Source organism: Eleutherodactylus coqui, chromosome 2 (assembly GCF_035609145.1).
Source record: "Eleutherodactylus coqui strain aEleCoq1 chromosome 2, aEleCoq1.hap1, whole genome shotgun sequence".
Taxonomy (NCBI): Eukaryota; Metazoa; Chordata; class Amphibia; order Anura; family Eleutherodactylidae; genus Eleutherodactylus; species Eleutherodactylus coqui.
The window spans coordinates 119,791,952-119,819,071 of NC_089838.1; the positions used below are offsets into that span (position 1 = coordinate 119,791,952).

General features: G+C 40.0%; 1 protein-coding gene across 1 annotated transcript in view; it reads left to right on the forward strand.

The window, feature by feature from the left end:
- Nucleotides 1-558: 558 nt before the first annotated feature.
- The window catches only part of LOC136610023 (dynein axonemal heavy chain 3-like), a 1,175,415-nt gene continuing 1,148,853 nt past the window's right edge, over nt 559-27,120 (forward strand). Inside the window, exons 1-2 of the mRNA XM_066589293.1 lie at nt 559-657; nt 1,883-1,974. Of these exons, the coding sequence (XP_066445390.1) occupies nt 559-657; nt 1,883-1,974 (191 nt within the window). The remainder of the gene's footprint in view (nt 658-1,882; nt 1,975-27,120) is intronic.

Below are 27,120 nucleotides of genomic sequence, written 5' to 3' on the forward strand. Positions count from 1 at the left end.
TCTCACTCTAACTGTGATACTAATGCACCAGAATAGCGTCAACATTTTGTTGCATACTAAACCAACCAGCAAGTGGTATGAAATAAGACAAAAGTCTCTAAAGATTCTTCAAATGTATTATTTAGCATCCGCTACCGTGGCAAATTTACCCCAGTATTTTTGTGCACGCTGTGTATATATGTGTTTATATATGTATGTATTTATGTGTGTGTGTATATATATATGTATATATGTAGAATAAATTGCATAAATGAATGCTGCTATGCAACTGATTCCAGAAATCCACAGGTCTCTTTTTCCATGCTTCTCGAAAACTCTTCTAAAGTTCAGTCTTAGATTTTTGCTCTTCATGAGCCAACTATTTTTTAAATATATTCATTGATGCTCAGGTCAGGACTCTCAGGCGAATAGTCCATTGTTCTGAGAGCACTGACAGCTTCTTTGTTTCATGTCTTGATCTTTACAGCAGTGAACTTGAAATTTGATTTTGCTGTGGATTTACTTTTTAAGGACTGTATTACATGAAGTATTAAAACGTGTTTGTTTTTATCAACAATCATGATGCTTTCAAACAATCCAACAACTCCAGATGTTGATATTCTGTATATCCCCAAGCATGCACTGATCCTCCTCCATGGACTGATGGCTGTAGACATGGTTTGAAGAGTCTTTAAATATTTTGGCATAGTTTATGTTGCTGCCTTCTGTTACATTCAAATATCTCAACTTTAAATACATCAGTCTATAAAACCTTTTTCCAGTGCTTCTCAACTCCAGTCTTCAAGTAACCCCAACAGGTCATGTTTTCATAATTTACTTAGCATTGCACAGGTGATGACATTATTTTCAGTCATCAGAAATTGCCACAGGTCGTCTCTCTATAGATATCCTCGAATCATGACCAGTTGGGGGTACTTCAGGACGGGTGTTGAGAATCACTGCCTAATTCCATACTTCAGATGTCCAGTTTGCGTATTATTGGGCAGATGTTCTTTTATGTATATTTAAAACATGTACCGTACTTGTCTTAATATTGCTTGGTATTGAGACTGATATAGACATTTCATTGCTGTTACCTTTGCTTTATCGTACCTACATTGCTTAGTTTAAGATTATTATCTGGGATTCCTATGGCTACTACTGGCAGTGGTATGTGTACCAAGTTTATGCTCAGTAGTTTGGTGTTGGACACATTTTACTACCTACAATAAAAGTTACCTTTTATAGTTTGTCTCATTTGAGTGACAAATGTGATTTATGAGCAAATGTTATGTAGGTTTCTTTAGCTGATAGTTTCTTAGTAAAAGGATGGACATAAACAGTGGATTCAGAACTAAAGCAACAGTAACATTTTTTCTTCTTCTATCTCCCAACGATGTATTCTCTCAATACTATTGAGCCACAATTAGACAGCATTATTTAGTCCCTATTTTGCATCAGTATTTTTAAGCCAAAACCAACAATGGAGCCTACAGAGAAATAGTATACTGGAAACATTTGGATCGTTTTTCTAATTTGGACCCTCTACTGATTTTGGCTTACCAAAACTGATGCAATAAAGTGGCCAAATATTAAAGTCTGAATGGGCCCTTAGTCTGATGGTGACACTTTTGGTTATCAGCGACGACTTGCTCAGATGTTAGGAGTCTTATTTTTCTTATTATTAGGCCACACAAGCATCTTTACTGACTCAAACTGTCATCTTCATAGGACTCTATGATAGTGACCATTTCAGTTTGTATAGCCCAAGGTTGGGCTGTGACACAGATCTGTATTATGGATGTAGAAATGTGGCCATAGTACCCTCATGTGAAACTGGCTTTAGGCCACTTTCAGAACAGCATATTTTTTATTACATGACATTTTTTGTTATTTATTATAGGATGATTGCAAAGAGAAGCCAAAAATACTACAACATGGGGCTTTCACTCAAGCTGTCCCATTTAAAGAGGAAAAATTCCACCGGAACGTAAGGTAGGTAGATCCTTTGCCATTCACCTATTTTACATATTCCCAATACTCAAAATGTTAACTTTTGCCTTGGAGTTAAATATGTTGAGTTTCTTATGTTCTTAATGTGGGATTAGAATGCTTTGATAGCTTAAGTAACTTAAAGGGGGAGCCTGAGTCGGAGATGGGACCCAGCACTGAAATGTGGGATAAGGGTCTTACCTCAGGGATCACAATACACGACACATCTGGCAATCACCCCTTTAGTAATGGCGGAGTGCTGGTAGCAGGCTTTGGGTCTATGCCATATCCCTGGTGTCTCCAATAGTGTCTGTCAAACATTTGCAACAATGCAGAGAGTGGTTTATGAAGAGTAAATTCAGGATCAGTAGCCATACTCTTCTACTCAACAGGAGTAGTTTCTTGCGGCATGCTCCAACTGCAATGAAAAATTAATGGGAGAAACAATTCAATAAAGTTTGTTCAATGTCAGCCGTATTGCAGAGGAGGTAGACTGTAATACTGTAAAAATGTTGCAGAATAGGAACACTCACATTCTGTACTGAGTGTGCTGCCTTTAGGCCGTGGGCCCCGGTGGCTGCATTGGTTACAGACCAAAGTTGTGTCTAAGTAGCAGTGTTGCACATCCCTTCAGTTGGCCATAGGCCAGATATACTACAGGCAACGTCTCTTCTTCCAAAGATCTGGACTATAAGCCAAGGACCCTCCAGGACATTTCAGCAGGGCTGAGGCAGTCGCCCGACTGGATGCCATTCCAAATCAGTTAGCTTAATGGCACCAACAACCACACTTCAGAGGTTTGAACATCTCCTTTCATCTTCCCTGACATCATGTGACTCTGGCATATGACCCCTGCAACCACTCATATTTGAGTAAGCTTTTACTATGAAGCCGCATTTATTGCAAAACCACCTTCGAACAGAAATAGGAGCTCCGACATCTCAAATATAATTTACCACTATGAACACATCAAAAAGTCTCCTTTCTATTGCTTAAATAGTTTGCTATCCTCAAACACTTAACAATATAGAGCCACCCTTTTACTCATTTCTACTGAATGTTATTATAATACACTGTAGCTGTTGCACTCACTCTAGCCCTGGTTTTTTGCTTCCCCTGAGGACGCAGCAAGGTGAAGCATGTCGGATGGCTATAAGTTAGATTTTAATAGGATTTTGGTGGTGCTGAGCTATCAATTTCCATATAGGCTTTTGGAAGTTGGCCATCCAGGCCTATGTTTTAGTGTGTATATGCACAATTACACACATGATACTAATTGATGACTGCTGGTCACATTTCATCGCTACCACCGTTTGCCCCTTAATTATTCAAAAAAGACAAAGACAACATTGAATGATATATAAAATAACGTATTTAGATTATATTTAGGGGGTATCACCTATTGGTATTTTATGCCTTTGGCAATTAGAATAATTTTTATGTATTAAACTTGGTTTTTGTGCTATGTCTGTTATGAGCTTTGTTCTGGTACACTATTTGTTCACTGAGCTGTTCTGGTGTGGGTATACTGCTATCTTGCTGCTTTTTACTGCAGTAGAATACAGGTACACTGCCTATCAGTGCAATATACACTGAACAATCACTACATTAGGAACAGCTGGAACATGACATCTTGTGATCAGTGACACAGTACCACCTGATGGCCATATCACAATCTGCTCTCAGATAATGTGCTGACCTCTCTTCTGTGTAGCAGAAGGCAACATTTGGTAATGATAGGTAAACATAGTGACTTTGACAATGACCAGTTTGTGGGGTGTCCAGAGGTGTGGTGCCAGTATTTCTGAAACAGTTGCACTTTTTAGCTGTTTCCAAACCATAGTAGCAAGAGAAGAGTGTACCATGACTGATTGAACCACATGTTGTTAATTCTAAAGGCGAGCTTTGGTTGACACATCTGCTATCTCCATAATGACGTGCCACAGTGGACCAACTGACCCAGCAGTACAATATTGGGAAAGTTAGACAAATGTACACAATAATCATGCGGCATACCTTGCATTGACTGTGGTTCAATAGCTGAAGACTTACAAGGGTGCCATTGATGACCCCGTGTCATCACCAATAACACCTTGCATGGACCCAGGAAAGATATCAATGGACTTTGAACACATGGTTGAAGGTCATCTGGTGTGACAATTCGCTTTCCCCACTGAGCCATACAGATAGCCAAATCTGCATCTAACGTTAACAGCATGAAGCAGTATACCATTGTGGGATCCACAGGTAGTGGCATGGTCTGAAAAGTGATTTCCTGGCATAGCCTAGAACCATTGATCATCATACCACAAACCTTGAATGGGGAACGCTACAGGGACCTTTTAGCAAACTATCTACACCCGTGTCTTTAGGAAACCATCCCTGACCGCAGTGCCATCTTTCAACAGGACAATTCTCTGTGTCATCAACTTTGGGGTACTTGGAAGTGGTTGGAGAAACACAACAATTAATTCTTTAAACTGCCTTCTCCGAAACTCACCGGACTGTAATCTCATTGAATATATTTAAGATATACTGGAAGGGGCTGTAAAATCTGCATCCACTTATCTGCAAACTGTGCACCAACTTACGGAACTGCTGCAGTTGGCATGGGTCAAGTTGAGTGGTATATGCTCCCTGACATCTGAAAGCCATGATCAACAAAAAAGGTGGACCAACCTGTTATTAAGCAGGTGTTCCTTATACTCTGATCGCTAGTGTATTTTGCTTTTTTTATGACAGGGTGAATATTATATTTTGTGTTGTGATTGGCATAAACCGTGGGTATTTCACAATAACAGGCAAGTAATATTATCTGATGTGCATCAAACCAAGGCAATTTTATATACAGTATTTATTTTTTCTTCTTCTGTACTTGAAATGTCCCACAACACGCCTTGTTGTTCAGCTTGTCATAGCTACAGAATGGCTATGATACAGCTTATAACTTCTTTAGTTTCCTTGGAGAAGTATTTCAAAACAGCGGTTCATGTTTGCCAAGATTTCTTTTCTTCCAGTCAACATAAACCCAGTAATTAGAAAGTTAGAAAGAGGAGGTAATAATATTGAAATAAATGTATTACAACATAAAAGCTTCGTGTTTGGTCTATTGTGTATGCCAGTACTTACAGGCAATTTTTAATGTTTGGTTAAAGCAGAATGAATAAGTGATTGAAAGCATGTAGGAATGTCAGAAGTCAGTGATTAGAACAATGCTGAATTGTAAAGCATCCTGGCAGATTATTGCAGGTTCTAGGTTGACTGTACGGGAATTGGGAGTTCTGCATACTATAATTTCTGGAAAATAAAAGGAAGCATGTATGAGGTATTTAATCTGGTAAGCCATTATCCCGAGAACTCCATACAACCGAAGAGAAGAAAGGTAAATGGCTGTTTGATAATGACATGCACCTAACAGAACATGACTGCATGTTACATCTTATAGTCACTGAGGAGCTCTGCTGAATAATGTAACAAGGTAGGGAATAACAGGAAAATACAGGAATAATGTGAGAACATAAAAAGGCTTATTTTAATGACTGTTCCAAATCATTTATCATCTCCAGAAAGTATTAGGTCTCCTGCATAACATCCTATTTGTGTCATACTGTTCTATGAGCCAAATTTAGCACCGTTTCAAATGTAAAGCAAAGATATTGTATAATCCCAATTCCCAAAAAGTTGGGATGCTGTGTAAAATATAAAGAAATGTAAAGTGAAAAAGAATGCACTGATTTGGAAATCTCATATAATCATATTTTATTCGCAATTGAACATAAAACACATTTCAGAAGTTAAAAATGAGAAATGTTTCCATTTCACTTAAACAAAATTAACTCATTAAGAAATTGACGGCAGCAACACATCTCAAAAAAGTTGGGACAGGACCATGTCTACCATTGTGCAGCATCTCCTCTTCTTTTTACAGCAATCTGTAAATGTCTGCAAAGTGAGAAGACCAATTGGTGGCGTTTTGGGAGACGAATGTTGTCCTATTCTTGTCTGATGTACGATTCTAGCTGCTCAGCAGTCTAGGGTCTAATACTAATGCAACCCATACTATCAGAGATACAGGCTTTTAAACTGTGTGCTGATAAGAAGCTTTCCTCTGGTGCCTGTGGTATCCAAAAAGAATTTAAAATTTTGATTAATTTGACCACAGAATATTTTTGCCTCTGTCCATTTTAAATGAGTTTTGGCCCAGAGAAAACGCCAGTGTTTCTGGATTGTGTTGATAGATGGTTTTTATTTTGCAGAACGCAGTTTTAAATTGCATTTGTGGATTACACTGTGAATTGTGTTCATAGACAATGATTTCTGGAAGTATTCCTGAGGTCATGCAGTGATTTGTCTGTTTTTAATGCAATGCCGTCTGATGCCAATAGATCACAAGCATCCAATATTTACTATCAGCCTTGTCCTTTGTGCACATGAATATCTCCAGATTCTCTGAATCTTTTGACATTATGCACTGTATATGGTTGGATATTCAGTCTTCCCAATTTTACATTGTGGAATATTTTTCTGAAATTATTCCACAATTTTTAGATGCAGTTTTTCACAGATTGGTGAACCTCTGACTATCTCTACTTCTAAGAGACTCTGCCTCTCTAGCATGCTTCTTTTATACAGAGTCATGTGGCGTAGTAGAAAATTTACCCTCTAGCTGTTTTTGTTTAATTAGTACCACTTACTTTTCCAGCCTTTTGTTAACCTTGTCCAAACTTTTTTGAGATGTGTTCCTGCCATCAATTTCTAATTGAGTTAATTTTTTTAAATGAAGTGGAAGAATGTCTGTCTCACTTTCAACTTCTGATGTGTTCTCTGTTCTATTGTGAATAAAATTTGGTTATATGAGATTTCCAAACCATTGCATTCTTTATTTTATTTACAACTTATGCAGCATCCCAACATTTGGGAATTGGGGTTGTAGTTTTTATTGAAATATGACCACATTGTGACCTTGAAGTTGACATGACGATGACAATTAAGGCAATAGTATTATGAGCTACTACTTTTTTCTACAAGTAAAAATGTGTTATTCCCAACTGTGTTTTAGGTTTTGTGTCTTGCAGTTCTTTTTAGATTGAAGCTGACCAAGCAATTAGCCACAGTTCAAAAACTTCCTATGATCAGCTGTTATAACTGGGGCAGCTATGGAAGGCTATGCAAGGAAAAAGTGGTATTATGAGTGGTTGACCATGAAATTCATATACACATCTCTGCTCTGGATATTGCTTTAATTGGAAGTAAAAATTCAGAAACGAGCCTCCTTACTGACTGCAAATTGGTATGATGCTGTGTCTTTCAGTTACATCATCTGTATCATTGCACATGACTAAGGCAGCATGGGATGCTTCCGTAGAAAGAGACATGCAGGGGCATAGAAATTGAACTCACAGACAGGACACATCATTAGGCCATTTTCAGTCAACCGTATTTGAAATCCGTATTTAATCTGTGGTTTGCAGACCACAATATGGAGCTAATAAAAATCAATATACGGCTTTTCATATATGTTTTTTTTTCCACAGCTGTGTTAAAAATGCATGGCATGAGCTATAGATGTAGTATGCACCAAACTAATGGTTGGCATGCTACACCTGTCCTGCATGTTACGCAATTTGTATAGCCATTGACCTATAATTGCTGCAGGCTATGCAAGTGGCATAGGTGCCCTACGTTAATGGTGTAGCGTTCCGCAAAATTCAATTTCAGAAGTGCTACATCTGTACATTTGTATATTTAAGAAAAATGTGCCCATCATAGTTCATGGGAAATGGTTAAAATACAAATGCATCCATGTATTTTATCTGTAATTGCATCCATATTTGCAGTTATTGGTATTCTTTTCTATTGGGCAAAAGTATGTACAGTGGGAAAAAGTATTTAGTCAGATACCAATTGTACAAGTTCTCCCACTTAAAAAGATGAGAGGCCTGTAATTGACATCATAGATAGACCTCAACTATGAGAGACAACATGAGAAAACACATCCAGAAAATCATTGTCTGATTTTTAATGAATTTATTTGCAAATTATGGTGGCAAATAAGTATTTGGTCACCTACAAACAAGCAAGATTTCTGGATCTCACAGACCTGTAACTTTTTCTTTAAGAGGCTCCTCTGTCCTCCACTCATTACCTGTAGTAATGGCACCTGTTTGAACTTGTTATCAGTATAAAAGACACCTGTCCACAACCTCAAGCAGTCACACTCCAAACTCCACTATGGTGAAGACCAAAGAGCTGTCGAAGGACACCAGAAACAAAATTGTAGCCCTGCACCAGACTGGGAAGACTGAATCTGCAATAGGCAAGCAGCTTGGTGTGAAAAAATCAACTGTGGGGGCAATAATTAGAAAATGGAAGAGATACAAAACCACTGATGATCTCCCTCGATCTGGGGCTCCACGCAAAATCTCACCCTGTGGGGTCAAAATGATCACAAGAACAGTGAACAAAAATCCCAGAACCACACGGGGGAACCTAGTGAATGACCTGCAGAGAGCTGCGACCAACGTAACAAAGGCTACCATCAGTAACACACTACGCCGCCAGGAACTCAGTTCCTGCAGTGCCAGACATGTTCCCCTGCTTAAGCCAGTACATGACCGGGGCAGACTGAAGTTTGCTAGAGAGCATTTGGATGATCCAGAAGAGTATTGGGAGAATGTCATATGGTCAGATGAAACCAAAGTATAACTGTTTGGCAGAAACACAACTCGTCGTGTTTGGAGGAGAAAGAATGCTGAGTTGTATCCAAAGAACACCATATCTACTGTGAAGCATGGGGGTGCCAACATCATGCTTTGGGTCTGTTTCTTTGCAATGGGACCAGGACGACTGATCCGTATACATGAAAGAATGAATGGGGCCATGTATCATGAGATTTTGAGTGCAAACCTCCTTCCATCAGCAAGGGCACTGAAGATTAAATGTGGCTGGGTCTTTCAGCATGACAATGAACCCAAGCACACCGCCAGGGCAATGAAGGAGTTGCTTCATAAGAAGCATTTCAAGGTTCTGGAGTTGCCTAGCCAGTCTCCAGATCTCAACCGTATAGAAAACCCTTGGAGGGAGTTGAAAGTCCATGTTGCCCAGCGACAGCCTCAAAACATCACAGCTCTTGAGGAGATCTGCATGGTCAAATGGGCCAACATACCAGCAACAGTGTGTGCCAACCTTGTGATGACTTACAGAAAACGTTTGACCTCTGTCACTGCCAATAAAGGATATATAGCAAAGTATTGAGATGAACTTTTGTTATTGACCAAATACTTATTTTCCACCATAATTTACAAATAAATTCGTTAAAAAATCAGACAATGTGATTTTCTGGATGTGTTTTCTCATGTTGTCTCTCATAGTTGAGGTCTACCTATGATGTCAATTACAGGCCTCTCTCATCTTTTTAAGTGGGAGAACTTGTACAATTGGTATCTGACTAAATACTTTTTTCCCCACTGTATCCTGCGACATTTAAAGAGACTCTGTCACCTACTTACAGCCCTGTAAGCTAAACTTATCGGCTAAAAGTAGGTGACCTGCTGAGTCCGGGGATGTAAATGTTATACTTATCTCCCCTGTCATTCCCCCGGAAGCCGCCGTTTAGTGCATTGAGAGGCGATCTAAATGATCTGACAATTCTAGTTTTATAATGACCTGACTACTTAGCAGTGCTATTCAATGCACTGAGCTGTGGCTTCAAGTGCGGACTCTGGCGGAATGACCGGGAAGGTAAGTATAACACATCCACAGACTCAGGAGGTCACCTACTTTTAGTCCATAAGCCTAGCTTATAGTGCTAAAAGTAGGTGACAGAGTCTCTTTAAGGTATATCTTAGCCATAAATGCCTAAAATGAGAATACCCTTTAATCATATTCTTCATGAATGTCTGAACTGTCAAACATAGAGTATTCTTTAAGGAAGCTGTTCTGCAGCCTGAAGTTGTCACCAGTATATCCCTTAAAGTGAGTCTATCAGCTTGAACACGCCATCCAAACTGCAGGCATCATATTATAGAGCAGAAGGAATGGAGCAGATTGATATATAGATTTGTGGGGAAAGATTCAGTATTATTTGTATTTTATTCATTTAAACCTCTGCACATTCTGAGCTGAACAGTCCAATTGGCGGGGCTATCAGTGATTGGCAGTTACTGTACATGTGCAGTCATACACAGATAACTGTCAATCACTGATGATGATGAGGATGATGATAATTCATTCAGTTGCAGCCGACCTTCGGTCACTTTATGGATTAACGTCCTCCACGCATTTCTGTCTTTCACCGCTTCTTTCAGCTCCACGATTGACATGTTCATGGTGGCCTTGATTGTATCTAGCCATCTTGTTCTTTGTCATCCTATTGTTCTCTTTCCACTGATTTTGCCAAGCATCAATACTGTTTCCAATGAATTAGCGCGCATCACATGTCCAAAAAAGAGCCCCACTGTTTGATCATTTTTCCCTTTAGTGATATTTTCAGTTTGACGCGATCTAACACTACCTTGTTCGTTGTCATGGCAGTCTAAGGTATCCGTAGCATTCTCCTCCAGCGCCATAGTTCAAACTCATCAATTTTTCTTCTGCCTATTTTCTTGAGAGTCCAACTTTCACAACCATACGTCGTTATGGGAAAGACTATTGCATTGACCAGTCTTGTTTTTGTTATAATGCTAATATACTTGCTTCTCCAGTTCTTTTCCATCCCTTGCATTAGAGTCCTACCAAGTGTAATCCATCTCTTGAGCTCAGGTCCAGATTGCCCGTTGCAATAGATTTTAGATCCAAGTAAGATGATAGAACCTCCCAATTATTTTAATTAGAATACCCAGAAGTCAGCAGTATCTGTTGCATGACTTATGCTTCTGATGAGAAGCTTGTAACTGGGAGACAAATCACAACCAATAATGTCTCTTGACATGTACTATTAAATTGCTGCATGTCGTTATTAAGTGAAATGTATCTATGGACCTGGTTCAATTGTTTAGTTTACTGTCAACATACTCTGTCTGATATTGTTTCACCAGTTACTAATCATTCATGTTTGCTTCCGTAGCATAGAGACACTGATGCATCTGATAAGAGTATGAATATTGGCCTAGTATTTGAACATACTGTACTAGTTGAAGATTGGCTTATCTGTAGACTGCTACCCTGTAGTGTGTATTTGTAGAGTCCTATAATCATACTTTCCTTCTCACCCTGAGAGTTTGAGTCATCAGTAGAATGCATTGTAGGTTTTTGAAGGACTTCATAATCAGACACACCAATTATCTTGGTAATTATACCAATCTATCAATTTAGATATATTTTTAGCTGGCCATAGACTTTAACAGTCTGCTTGTAGTGATCAGATAACAAAGCAAAGACGTCAGAAGGATTAAAAATTTCCTGTGGCTTCCATGTTAAGCTTGTCACAGAGGTGTAGTTTCGATGTCCCAGTTCTTATGTAAAAGCTATATCTAATCACTCCATCCAACCTTTGATGACTGCATCTACTGATGGCACTTTGTATAGAATCTATATTCATTTGTGTAGTGGGATCGATTCCACATTTAGGTACACGTAATTGCAACAGCTTCCTATAATTCTGTTTTCTTATGTGACAGAGTAAACTATATGCCCCTCAATGTATTGTAATAATTGCATTCAACATAGATGTAGGCATCTTTACTTTTTAAGTTTCCTTCCACATCCTTGAAATATTTCATAACCAAATGATAAAACCATCAAATTACCCATCAGTCACTCATCTGGTCAACCAATCAGCAATCTGTATACAGATTTACATAAACATGAATTGCAACTTTCCTATGCACTAGATATCTTATATGATCTACAGTAGCATGAGAATGCAGGACTAGGTCTATTAAAGATCATCTTGGATATATGGGCTTACCTGTAGTTGCAATATTTTATGTGACCATGGGAATTCAAGAGTATCCACTACATAAAAGGCACATAATATTTCACTAAAGCTACTTAGTAAAATGTTTGAATTGATATAATCAACATAGATAGACCTAATCCAGGGCAACACCTTCAAATAGTTCCAATGCATAGTGCTTTGATTATAAAATACATCAATTAATAATTACTGTTATGTTTATTGGGCTAAAACGAGTTTCAATTAATAGAAATTTGGGTTAAATCCTGTTCTTAATTTTGTTGGGCATTACTAATTGCAGTATTTAATCAGTAATAGAAAATCAGTGTGTACAAATTCACGTATGTTATTTTTTTAATCATTGAGACGCCCTTCAATAGGGAAAATCATACTTTTCATTGCACATATTTGCATTGTATGCTTTTTAATGTTCTGCATCCAATAAGAGCATACAAGGGTGGTATCACTTTCCTACTATGATAGAGACACAGCGCGGCATCCAGAAGTCACACTGTTATTGGCTTCAACAGGAGTACAGCATTGAGATTGGACAGCACACTGAGAACCTAGCGATATCTTTTAGTGTAAATGCTCTTAGCGGTGATGTCAGCACTCATGCAGTTGTTTAAACGACTGTCACCGCGTATAAAAGGGCCATTAGGGAGATATGCAAAAACCTTGAAGATTTATTGAGACAACTCCAGTTGAACACAGAAGTAATGTTAAAGGCTGGAAGCCCTTTATCAAGCTGATCTGTTGCACTGAATGCCCCCCCCCCCCCCCCACTGTTGTAATAGGCCACGCAATGCAGCACATAACCTTGATAAAGAGTTTCCATCCCAAAACATTGCCTTTCCTGGAGTTGTCTCAATAAGTCTTCAATGTATCTTCCTAATTGTGCTGCATCCAACAAGAAACATAGGGAATGTTGGTGAGGTCAGAGACAAAGCGGTATCTGTGTGCCCAGCCTTCCTATAGAAAAGGTCTTAACATTTTCTTCAAATGAACAAGTGTGCAAAAACAACTCTACATGGGTTAGATCTCAGAATGGGATAATTATTGTATTCAAAACATGTCCAAGACTCTCTTTATCTATATGGCCCCAGTGCTGTGCCTAAAGAATTTAACTTACAAAATAGAAATCCAAAAAGCGCAAATTTCCTGCTCTTTCTACATTACCAATTTCTATTTTAACTACATATCAATGGAGGAGTTTAAGAGGGGACTAGACATCTTCTTGGAGCGCTACAACATTATAGGATATAGACATTAAATAACCAGTGGGGTTATTGATCCGGGTCTTGGAGTCAGGTAGGAACTTTCAAATGTTGATCCAGTGATTATTCTGACTGCCATTATGGAGTCGGGAAGGAATTTTTTCCACCAAATGGGGTAAATTGGCATCTACCAAATTTTTTTTTAGCATTCCTCTGGATCAACAAGGGAGGTAGGGAAACAGGCTGAACTGGATGGACATTGCCTTTTTTCAGCCCTGCATACTATGTTATTATGTTGCTATGTAAATAATACTGCCATACCATAACTGAGTAAATTTGGCTTCACACCACATTTGGGAGCTCTGCTCCCCCTTTTTGTTTGTTAATTGATAGTAGGAACTAACCCCAGTAGAAGGGAAATGGGAAACATTTTCTTCCAGTAATAAATCCAGCTGGGCACTGAAACAGATCTGGTGCATGGGCTCACCTCAGCAAAGTGTAACATCCATGCCACTTTTTTGGACAAGTACGAAAAGCTGTCTGAAAGTGTCTAAAAACACCTAGTAAATGTGGTGCAAAGCATGGAAGACAGTTTTCAATTTGCTCCAGAAAACTGTCATATTTCGCATAATAAATCTGTCCCAATATTGGTTATTGAGATAATGGATAACATTTACTATAAAAAGAACAGTAAATGACACTCACTAAAATTAAGAGTGAAGCTGGTTTATAAAGCCTTATGATATAACGGCAATGGTATTAATTAGCAACTAAATGAGCAGTAAGGCATACCGTGGTACGTTTTTATAGACCAATGTGTACCTGCTGGTATATATTACAAACCAACACTATGAAATTATCAAGTATAACCATAGATAAACAACATGATGATGAAATATCAAAATTTACAGATCTAGATAGCACCCACACAATGAACGCAATGTGCTCTTCTTGTCCAGCATCCCTCTTCCTCCTCTTCACTCCTCATGAGCACCGTATCTGATTACAAAGGAGTTTCACTAGACCCCCCAATTACGAACCTAGATACCAAGTTGCTGCACCCCTTGCCTTGCACTAAAAATCCTCCCTGTTAGCCTTTCACGAATTTACCACACATGTGACAAACTTTATATAAAAGGAAAATAATTTTTTTGTTACTCGAAGATTTCTGCCTCAACTTTTTTCTCTAGACAATACCCATGCACATTAAGATATAGCAATTTTCTACCGAAAATTACCTTGGACTGTTCTTCTCTCTGCAGAAAAGCTTAACATGGCTGGCCAGCTTACAAGACAAAATCTCTAGCTACCTTTTTTTTTAAGTGTGCTGTCCTTGGATGGCTAATTAGTTCATAGCTATGAGGACAAAGAAATACGTGCCGGTAATCGTATTCTTAAAGATTGTTTCATAGCAAAACTTAGCTCACTGATATTTTAATATAGCACAAATATCTTGCAGCGAACCTCATTGAGAAATGTGAAGATACATATTTGGCAAAATCTAGAATTGCCCATTTATTACGGCTCTGAGGGTAAGCATGCCTGCTTTATTTCTGATGGTTGTACAGGCACGTAGTAATGTTTTATAATTCTTTATTATGGCACAAAAATAGAATAAGCAGTAAAATGATTAAATAGCAATACTGCATCTTGAGTCTCATCATTCCAGTGATTATGGACAGACAAAATATTACCAGTCATTAAGACTTCTTGTTTCTATTAATGGTACATCATTCTTTCTATTAAATCTGATCTATCTTTCTTGGGTCCTTTTATTACGGTATGTTTTCTGTTTTTACGACATGTTCATGTTGGATTTTAAATGTTCATTTCACCTCTTAAAAGTTTAAGGAGCGATGTCAACTGAGGTTACAGCTTGACACATTGCTGTCAGGTTGTTCTTTTTTCCTTTTTGAAGGAACAGAAATGCAATTCAACTGTAGGAAGAGATTCTTTTTTTTTGCGTATTCGCCTACAAATAGAGTTATTCACATGAAGTGACAGAAATAGATGCTTGTTAGGACACAGTGTCTTCAATGATCTACTTCCTTGCAGAGTTATAATAATGGACGCACATTATTTTTCTACATTTAAAATCTTGTGTGTGAAGGAAAAGCCCTGCTATAATTCACTATCACAAATGTTGCTTAATACGTAAAAGTATACGGCTATCTGGGGTCTGGTTAATAAAGATTAATCAGAGGTCCACTGCTCACTTATTCACTTGGGCACTATTTGAGAGCCCAGAAAGTTAAAGGGGACACACAGCTCACTGGAAATGCGCTACATGTTAGAAGTTATCTTCTGGTGCTAAGTTGCTTCTGCACTGACATCATACAAGTGCACTTGAGACTGTTGGTGGTACTGGAAGGTTTCACAAGCTCCCTGCTCGGCTACAACTGGTTACAGATATGAAGGATTTATGCAGGTGCTACTTAGAGATGAGCGAGTATACTCGCTAAGGCACATTACTCGAGTGAGTAGTGCCTTAGCCGAGTATCTCCCCGCTCATCTCTAAAGATTCGGGGGCCGGCGCCGGTGACAGGTGAGTTGCGGCGGGGAGCAGGGGGGAGTGGGGTGGAGAGAGCGAGAGAGAGATCTCCCCTCCGTTCCTCCCCGCTCTCCCCCGCCGGCCCCCGAATCTTTAGAGACGAGCGGGGAGATACTCGGCTAAGGCACTACTCGCTCGAGTAATGTGCCTAAGCGAGTATACTCGCTCATCTCTAGTGCTACTGTGAGAGCTACAGTATGCAATTGGCTTTGTTGATCATAGCACTGAGGCTGGCAATATGATGGAATTTTCATACATGGCAGAATTTTTTCCGAAACTATTGCAACTGTTCCATTCATCTGAATATGTTCTGTGGAAATCATGTGCTTGCTGCCAAAGCAATCCCATTCACATTAATGAAACGGATTTTCAGTTGCAGAATTTTCTGCAACAGATCTGCCATATATGAATATACCCTAACTGGTGGGTAACACTAAAATGGGGTACTGTGTCTGTTGCTATAGTGGGGGTACAGTGCCAGAATTTGAAAAAAAGGGTCTGCATTTTTTTTGTTGTACAAACACCATCATGCTTGTCCATGGGCTGTGTTACCCATTGTATCATAGACTTACTCACTTGAGCTGGACTAAGCTTCAGTAATGTCACAGTGCTGCTGGCGACAACGGGATTAGAGAGAATGCACAGGTCCAGTGTGACATCATTCTGGTTGTTCAAAACGCAATGCCCCCACGGGGGTTTCAGTGAGAATCGTCCCATGCAAAAGCATGTAGAAACTGAATGACTGGATGAGAGTCGTCCAGTCGTTCAGTTTTAAGAATGCTTAAAATGCCTATTGACCATCTTTCAGTGTAAACAGCAGCCGTTCAGTATGCCACTGAACATCACTGCTTACAGTGAATGGAGAGAGGTGGGAAGGGGGTGGGGGTGGGGGGGCGAGGAGAGAACTCTCCACCAGCCGCCTGTTTCCCTGCTGGCCACGCTATCAGTGATCTAGCGATACCCACTGCTGTGTAATAGCGTGGGAGTGAGTATACATGGGGACAGGTTTCGGGCATCATTTGCCCGACACTCACTACATGTGAAAGGGACTTAAGGCTTTGTGCTTTTCAGTGTTTTTTGTAGTGCCTTCTTCTCAGGACTTTGTACTTTGACTGTCTACTATTTCTTGCGATACTTACTATTGTTACACCTGTAGTGCTTTTTTTTTTTTTGCTTTTTTGTTTTGCCATGTCCTCTTATATTCCATCACCTCCATATTGCATATATGAACTTATAGGCAATCAATTCAGGTTCCAGATGTCGGATTGCCCTTTTCAGGGTGGGTGCTCTCCTTTATTGGCTAGTTGATGTAGATTAACTTAACATGGATAGTTAATGTAGATCCAGGAAAGATCCGAGGCCTCTCCTCCATTTCTTTCAGAAGTCTTGTCTTGCATGTCTAGCAGCCAAGAAGCCCTGTGTTTTACACATCACTCAGCCTGTCTTTGTCTCCTATTTCTGAAACTGTTGGTCAGTTTCCTCAACAGGACTGGATACAAATCACAGCCCATGGACACCGCGTCCATGAACTAGGTATTCCAATTCTGTACAAACCCTTTAAATCTGTTGTACAAGATTTTAAAACTGGTCTGCTTCAAATGAATAGGGATGAAATGTGATACCAGACACAGAGAAGAGCAAAATGGTGTTGTTTCTGACTATTGGGTTTACCATATTTCTAAGGTAAATAATACTTGTCAGTAAACTATTTTTTCACTACCTCTATTACAACTGCTACTATTTTCTTTTTTTCTACTACATCTTTTTAAAATAGGTCTTTTGTCTATCCCAGTCAGTTCATAGAGATTAGGGAACAGCTAAAAAGAGTTTGAATTATCCCACATGCCCCCTCCCCCACCCCCTTACAGTAAGACACCATTGTATATTGACTTCTAACTCTGAGTTTGGGATAGTCAATGCACGGTAGCAGTTATTGTACTACCCATTTTCATAAAAATAGATTCGAGCAATTACCGAAGAAACCTGAGAGTACAGCAGAAGTTTGTGAAACTACTGTCTAGATTACATTTTGGGTCTTGCATGATTGTATTACTCTGTTCACACAATCTATTGTGTTAGAAACTAAATACAAGTGTCTAGTGTACCATGAACTGAAAGTTTCTTTCAACACACACTGCAGCAGTGGCTTGGCTTTCCTCCAAGCTCATAAACTTGGTATGCGATCAAAAGGTTGTGACATAGCTCCAGAAGATTAATAATTCTCGCTTTAGAAGAAACAAACAAAGCCACAAGACAAATGAATATGCTTCTATTTTGTAGTGTGTGACCTGAGGTGGCATAAACAAGTCGTTCCAAACCTGACTTCGCTCCTATTACTTTACATAAATCTACATTTGCATTTAATTTTGCCATTCCTTCATTTTCTTAATTAGACCTTAATTAAATCTTCTAATGTGAGAAAGCTGATGATGTGCTCATTCCTTGTGGAATGTTGTGGGATACTCTCTCTTCTGATTGATTTTATTAAAAAAAGAACGCCAATACATACCTAATGAAACAATTCTTGAGCCGCAGAACAGTTGCCATAGAGATTATTTGTGCAGACTGGACAAAAGTCTTCGCTACAGTAGAGGAGATATTCTGAACCGAGGGTTAATTTCATCCATAAACATGCAAGAGCATCTTATCAAACACTTTATCAGTTTCTCGTGTATAAGCAATAAAAGCTAAAAATGGGGAAAAAAAATGCTAGTTTGGAGAGTTTTTTTGAAAATGAAGAGCTCATGTCTCTTACAATAACTAGTGATTTACTTTAACTTATAAACAAATTGCTTTTGCAAGTTAATAACAACTTACATTCATTGTTCTGAATGGTGCAATGTTCTGCTATTAATATTAGATCTGGACTTTTTATTCCACCCCCCCCCCACCCCATAATTCCCCCTCCTCCTCCTCCTCTGTGATCTTCTTTAATTTTTAATTGAGCTTTATTAAAAATGTGTAATCTGTCAGCGTAGGAGGCAAAAATGGTAAATAATAAAAGGAGCGCTACATACAAAGTGTAACATTTAAATATTTGATAGAAATCTGTTTATTTTAACTATTTTATTATATATATTATTGAACATTTTATTTTGGATTTAGAAATAAGGCATAAATAGATTAGATACATAGATAGTGTGTGGATTTGTACAGAACACAGCATGGTGCACTTTACAATACTTTGTAGAGCACCATGTAATCAGTCTTTACCTTCGACTGATTTGCTATTTGCTGTTTTTCCGTGTGCGTTCAGAATATATTGCAGCTCAGACAGAATCAAGTCAAAATGTTCAGGCGAAAGACAAAAGAGAATTTCTCACCTCCAAAATGGATTAGATCAGCTGTTTCAATTATTCCAGAGAGAGAGAGAGACAGTGACCAACTGACTTGCACATCCTCGAAAAAAAATGATATCCAGTCCTGTGAGGATGCCATATGCTCTGTGTTTTGAGGCAAGCTGCCTACAGTACAGTGCAATTACAAACAGACTGGAGGCTACACTAAAATTTGATGAAAAAATGCCAGCAGAGAACAATGTTTCAGGGTTTTCTTAATTACTAATGGAGACAAACAGCTAAATTTTAGTTATTTATCACAACTTAAGTTGGTTAAAATGCAAATTCCTGCATCCTTTCTCCTGCAAGGGGACATATGCATAGTTACGAAACAATTACATTTTGTTATGACTGGGATTATTCCCGCTGGCCTATCAGTCGTTAAGAATCTTAAAATTCTTTGCCATAGCTTTAAATAATACATCTATTAGTGGTGCGCCATCATATCCTGCTGCTTAAGATGTATCTGATAAATTGAACATTTACTCCAGTCTAGACATAATATTGCCTTACAGGCACTTGCAATATTGACAATTATGTTGTCCTTTTGAAAATTACACCTATCTAAACTACATACGTGGGAAGGGGGTGAGTGGGGGGCATTGCATTTTTTTTGTCTGGCTGATGCAGGGTGGATAATAAGGCTATGTCTGCAGGCAACCAAAAAAATGTCACCTTTTTTTTACCCTTATGGCTCTCTATGTAAGAACGCTTTCAGAGGAGCATACTTTAACTTCGTATTTGGGCTGTATTTTTAGAACCACAATACGGAGCTAATGTAAATCTATATATCTATTCACATATTTTTCACGGATTTTTTTTTAAAACACAGCAAGGGTAATATTTTGCAGTTTTTGCTCCGTATTGGTATTATTTTCTATTGCATAATATAGATCTGTATTTGGCCAGTAGAAAATAAAACCAATGGCAGCTAATAGGGAGGCAAATACAGATCAAATGCTGATGAAATACTGGTGACATATGGTTCTAATGTCAGCCGTATTACTTATGCATATTTTGGATGTGTTACAATATTCTCATTTGAACCTGACCTAATGTTTAACAGACCATAGGACTCTTGCCTAGTATTTCTATACAGTTTCTAAGCACACCCCAAATCCATATGAGTAAAATAAAAATTAATGGGAAAAGCTAACCTTTTTAAAAATATATTTGTGAAGATAAACACTTTTTAAAACGAAGTCAGCATTTGATTATTGGATCACTGATGGTCCAGTTTCTCTCATCCCTGGGGACCAATTTTTTATCATTGGGAGATGCCTAGTCTAAGCATACTGTACATTTGCCCTACGGTGGCCTCTGTAGGTTACAGTAAATGTGGCATTACATTTTAGTTATTTAAATCAATGGCTATCAATGCACAGTGTCGGCTAGAGTCGATCCTCTACGACATCCTATTAAGGCATATGGACAGAGGCTGTCATTTTGAGACTACCGCCTTTGTCTTTTAACGCCTTATGGACCAGGCTGTTTTGTACATTAAGGACCAGACACTTTTTAGGGATTTTACCCATGTAGTAGTTTTACAGCCCTATTTTGTTTCCTTCAGCTTTCAAAATTATTTTTGCCGCGTTTTTTTTTTCCGTGACATATAGGGCTATTTTTTAAATATCTATTCATGTTTTTTTCCCCTGTTTTTTACTTTTATTGGGGGTATAAAGCTAAAAAAAAATTATTTTTTTATCATTTATAGTTTTTTTTTTTAAATTAGTATATTTACGCTAAAATAAAGTATGGGAACCGGTTCCTCATTTTGTTTTGGACGTTTTGTTATATAATATGAATGGGTTTGGATTACACGGCTCTTATAGCAACGGTTTTGGTTGGTGTCTGCTTTGGGTTATTTTTTTTCTTATGTATATATTGTTGTATTCTGTAATTTTTATTTACTGATGTATGTAATTATATTTTTTACTATGTCCCCCATGACATATAAGACCTCATGAGGAACATTCACATGTTTTTGTTTTTTTTTATTTGACATTTTTCCACTGTAGCTGGGGCATCCATAGGAGCCCCAGTTACAGGGAAAAACATCCCCTGTAGTGACATTAGTCACTGGCAGAGGTGATCAGGGTCTTCTGGGACCCTGTAGCTTTGCTACAGCAGGGAATCCTGGCAGTCATGTGCCCCCGGGGCTCCTGTAGTGGAAGTTACACTTCTGCTTTCCTTTTTCAGTACACAGTGGTTAAAAACCCCTACTGCCTTCTCCTCTGGGTTATCATCTATCACTAACAGCAAACAACCCATCCTGCTTCTGATTATTGCAGAGTAGGAGGCTTAAATCCCTGCTGTAATTTTACATACGGCTGGGCTTTAAGCCCGGTACCAGGAACCATTAATGATGTGCTTTGTTTGGACATTTAAGACAATGGTAATTTTCTTTTTTCTTTTTTCAACTGCACATTTCAATGTCCATACTTTATTCTATTGTTCCATTTTCATAGCCATATGAGGGCTTGTTTTGCAAAGCAAGTTGCATTTTTCAGTGGCACCATTTTGGGATACATATAACTTATTGATTAGCTTTCATTAAATGTTTATAGGGCATATGGAAAAAAATGTAATTCTGCCATTGATTTTTTTACATTTAGAATTTTGTATCATTCACCATACAGCTTAATTAATGTGTTAACTTTATTCTGTGGGTCAGTCCACGTACAACACTATCAAATTTATTATGTTTTTTATGTTTTACTATCATAATGGTAAATAGCTTAATCCCAGCCTGATTACTGGTAAACCATTACATGGCTTCCAATGCCACTGGTGAGGTTACATTTATTACCTGATTTCTCATTGACTATTCATCTCATAATTCATAACCTTTGGTAGTTTGGGAAACACAATGGCAGGTCTATAGTACACTGCTCAGCCTAGGCAAGCTGCACTGGAGTTTGTCAACTTCTCTCAGTAACCCTGGCTAGTCACACAAATGGACCTCCAAATAATTCACCACTCTTGATAGTGGACCACCAGTCCTGTGAGGTAACTGGCATCTTTTGATGAGGGAACTGCTCCTCTCTGTGAGGTAACTGCTATTCCAGCTATCCTGTGTGTGTCATTAGCTTTTGTCACCTGGTTGGACCCTAAACAGCATGACTTTAGTGAGTGTTGATCATGGCAAACTCATCTCATTGATTTCTTTAACTATATCATAAAAGTGGTGGATGAGGTTGATGCTGGGAATATTAACTATATGGATCTCAGTGAAGCTTTTGATACAGTTGCTTGTAAAGAGTTCATAGATAAAGTATTGAAAATTGGATTTAATTCCTTGATAATTCAGTGCATTTACAGTTGGATAAAGGCTAGATATAAGTGTTGTTGTTAATTGTATGCATCTTGAACAGAAACTATTTACAAGTGGTGACCACAAGGGTCTGTCCTGCGTCTAAAGGCATATGTACCATACTGACAGACCATGCAACCGCTATACATCCTGGGAGAGAGGGGTTCCCAGCTCTGAATGCAGCATCATTTTTGCTGTTGGGTAGTGAGAACATATGCACAACCTTCCTTCAAACAGGAACTCAATTGTTATCCAACAAGGTTGTGGAAAATTGAGACCAGGGTCATTTCAATGGGCATGGAATGGGAAAATTTCTTGGTCTTTCAGTTCTTGGTGGAAAAACTGGACACCATGGGGGGCCCATTTAAGTTTTTCATATAGGTCCCCATCTCTTCTATGTAAGACAATATTTGTGTCCTATTCTTTTCAATATTTTTGTAAGTGACATAAGAGAAGATTTAATATGAAAAGTTTTCCCATATGACAAAAGTATGTGATAGAGTGGATATTCCTAGTGGTGTCTGTTACATGGAAAGTAATTATCTTTACTGTATAAATGGACAGACCAATTAAAACTGCAGTTCAATGCTTTCAAATATAAAATAATGCACTTCGGGAGAAAAAATGCTCCATCTGAGTATTGTATCAGGTTACCCAGGATTTCACAAGAGAAAGATTTAAGGGTTCTGATTTCTAATGGCTTCAAAATAAGTCAGCTATGTGGCCAGGCAGCAGAGAAAGCAAATAGGATGATTGTCTGCACAGCTAGAAGTATAACCAGTAGAAAGAGGGAGATTGTGATCCTGCTGTATAGAGCTTTGATAAGACCACATCTGGCATGCTATGTCCAGTTCTTGAGACCCTATAGAAACATGCATAGTAACAGAGCATAAGTCAGAAAAAAAGACAAATGTTCATTCAGTTCAGCTTATTATCCTACAATGTTGATCCAGAGGAAGGTTGAAAAATCAACAGCAAAAGAATTTAGGCTCCCCGTGATAACATTTATCTAACCTGAGAGAACAAAAAAAGGAAATAGTCTATGAACAGACTAGATGGGCCATGTAGCCTTTTTCAGCCATCAATATATTTATAGGTATGCTAAGGCTAAGTCTTAGCTGCTAGCTTTAAATTACTATACATCATGCAAAGTAATTACAAGGGGTTATCTGATTTAGAAAGCTCATTTGTAAATACCATATCATGGCATTCTGATCTAATACTGGGAGGAGGGAAGGGGTTTTATTATTTAGGGCAGTGTTTCCCAAACTCTAGTCTTCAGGAACCCCCACAGGTCATGTTTTCTGGATATACTATAGTAAGAACACCTGTAGTAATGTCTGAGGCACTGACAATAATTTCATCACCTGGGCAATACTGAGAAGATCCAGAAAACATGACCTGTTGGGGGTCCATGAGGACTGGAGTTGGGGAAACACTGATTTAGGGTCTCTCTCAGTTAACAAGAATAAAGAGTGGCTACAAAGTTTGTCTGTTTCTAGAAGAACTAATACATATCTGCTTTTCATGGAAACAGCATTAATAGTAATGGACTTATGCTTAAGCTTCCTTGTGTAGACTCTGCAGAGAAACTGAATATTTGCTTTCAAGTTTCCTACAGACTACACCTGTCACTATAACATTTGCTCTTTTATAAGGGACTCTGGGAACATTTTTTTTTATCTGATACTAGAGATGAGCGAACACCAAAATGTTCGGGTGCTCGTTATTCGGAACGAACTTCCCGCGATGCTCGAGGGTTCGTTTCGAACAACGAACCCCATTGAAGTCAATGGGCGACCAGAGCATTTTTGTATTTCGCCGATGCTCGCTAAGGTTTTCATGTGTGAAAATCTGGGCAATTCAACAAAGTGATGGGAACGACACAGCAACGGATAGGGCAGGCGAGGGGCTACATGTTGGGCTGCATCTCAAGTTCACAGGTCCCACTATTAAGCCACAATACCGGCAAGAGTGGGCCCCCCCCCTCCCAACAACTTTTACTTCTGAAAAGCCCTCATTAGCATGGCATACCTTTGCTAAGCACCACACTACCTCCAACAAAGCACAATCACTGCCTGCATGACACTCCACTGACACTTCTCCTGGGTTACATGCTGCCCAACCGCACCCCCTCCCCCCCACAGCGCACACCAAAGTGTCCCTGGGCAGCCTTCAGCTGCCCTCATGCCACACCACGCTCATGTCTATTTAGAATTGCGTCTGCCATGACGAGGGACCGCAGGCACACACTGCAGAGGTTGGCACGGCTAGGCAGCGACCCTCTTTAAAAGTGGCGGAGCGATAGCCCACAATGCTGTACAGAAGCAATGAGAAATAGAATCCTGTGCCACCGCCATCAGGAGCTGCACACGTGGGCATAGCAATGGGGAACCTATGTGCCACACACTATTCATTCTGTCAAGGTGTCTGCATGCCCCAGTCAGACCGGGCTTTTTAATTCATAGACACAGGCAGGTACAACTCCCTATTGTGAAGTCCCTGTCGACCCACAGCATGGGTGGCTCTCTGGAACCCACCGGCGGTACACAGAAATATCCCATTGCATTGCCCAACACAGCTGAGGTAGTAATGTCGTGCTTAATGCAGGTGGGCTTCGGCCCACACTGCATGCCCCAGTCTGACTGGGGTTCTTTATAAGTGTACAGATGTAGTAAAAACTCCGTGTGCACCTACAGCATGGGTGGGTGCCAGGAAGCCACCGGCGGTACATAGAAATATCCCATTGCATTGCCCAACACAGCTGAGGTAGTAATGTTGTGCTTAACCCTTTCCAATCCAATTTGTATATGGTTTTCCTAGGGGGCTTACTCTTTTTCTGCCGTTATACAACGGCGCTATATGCTGGCTAAAGCCAGTACTGCATGAGCTGACACGTAGGATAGGCTCCGACAGCAGAGAGGCTGGCAATATACAGTAAGAGAACCCCGACGGACGTCTACCAACAACGGAGCTGTACAGCCTTAAACCCTAATGTCTTCACAGGTCACACAGTGGACTGGAAAGGGTTAATGCAGGTGGGTTTCGGCCCACACTGCATGCCCCAGTCAGACTGGGTTTCTTTATAAGTGGAAACAGATGCATTTATAATTCCCTGTGGACCCACAGCATGGGTGGGTGCCAGGAAGCCACCGGCGGTACATAGAAATATCCCATTGCATTGCCCAACACAGCTGAGGTAGTTATGTCGTGCGTAATACAGGTGGGCTTCGGCCCACACTGCATGCCCCAGTCAGACTGGGGTTCTTTAGAAGTGTACAGATGTATTAAAAACTCCGTGTGCACCTACAGCATGGGTGGCTCCCTGGAACCCACCGGCGGTACATAAAAATATCCCATTGCATTGCCCAACACAGCTGAGGTAGTAATGTCGTGCTTAATGCAGGTGGGCTTCGGCCCACACTGCATGCCCCAGTCAGACTGGGGTTCTTTACAAGTGGACACATGTAGGTTAAACTCCCTGTGGACCCACTGCCTGGGTGGGTGCCAGGAAGCCACCGGCGGTACATAGAAATATCCCATTGCATTGCCCAACACAGCTGAGGTAGTAATGTCGTGCGTAATACAGGTGGGCTTCGGCCCACACTGCATGCCCCAGTCAGACGGGTTCTTTAGAAGTGTACAGATGTATTAAAAACTCAGTGTGCACCTACAGCATGGGTGGCTCCCTGGAACCCACCGGCGGTACATAAAAATATCCCATTGCATTGCCCAACACAGCTGAGGTAACGTCAGCTGTAATGCAGGTGGGCTAAAAATTAATTTGATTACACTGTAGGCGAGGGCCCACAAAAATTGCTGTATCAACAGTACTAATGTACATCCCAAAAATTGGCCATGGCCAGCCAAGAGGGCAGGTGAAACCCATTAATCGCTTTGGTTAATGTGGCTTAAGTGGTAACTAGGCCTGGAGGCAGCCCAGTGTAACGAAAAATTGGTTCAAGTTAAAGTTCCAATGCTTTTAAGCGCATTGAAACTTATAAAAATTGTTCTGAAAAATTATTTGAGTGAGCCTTGTGGCCCTAAGAAAAATTGCCCGTTCAGCGTGATTACGTGAGGTTTCAGGAGGAGGAGCAGGAGGAGGAGGAGGAGGAATATTAGACACAGATTGATGAAGCAGAAATGTCCCCGTTTTGGATGGTGAGAGAGAACGTAGCTTCCATCCGCGGGTGCAGCCTACGTATTGCTTACGTATCGCTGCTGTCCGCTGGTGGAGAACAGAAGTCTGGGGAAATCCAGCCTTTGTTCATCTTGATGAGTGTTAGCCTGTCGGCACTGTCGGTTGACAAGCGGCTACGCTTATCTGTGATGATTCCCCCAGCCGCACTAAACACCCTCTCCGACAAGACGCTAGCCGCAGGACAAGCAAGCACCTCCAGGGCATACAGCGCGAGTTCAGGCCACGTGTCCAGCTTCGACACCCAGTAGTTGTAGGGGGCAGAGGCGTCACCAAGGATGGTCGTGCGATCCGCTACGTACTCCCTCACCATCCTTTTACAGTGCTCCCGCCGACTCAGCCGTGACTGGGGAGCGGTGACACAGTCTTGGTGGGGAGCCATAAAGCTGGCCAGGCCCTTAAAGACTGTTGCACTGCCTGGGATGTACATGCTGCTCGATCTACGCACATCCCCTGCTACCTTGCCCTCGGTACTGCGCCTTCTGCCACTAGCGCTGTCGGCTGGGAATTTTACCATCAGCTTGTCCGCAAGGGTCCTGTGGTATAGCAACACTCTCGAACCCCTTTCCTCTTCGGGAATCAGAGTGGGCAGGTTCTCCTTATACCGTGGATCGAGCAGTGTGTACACCCAGTAATC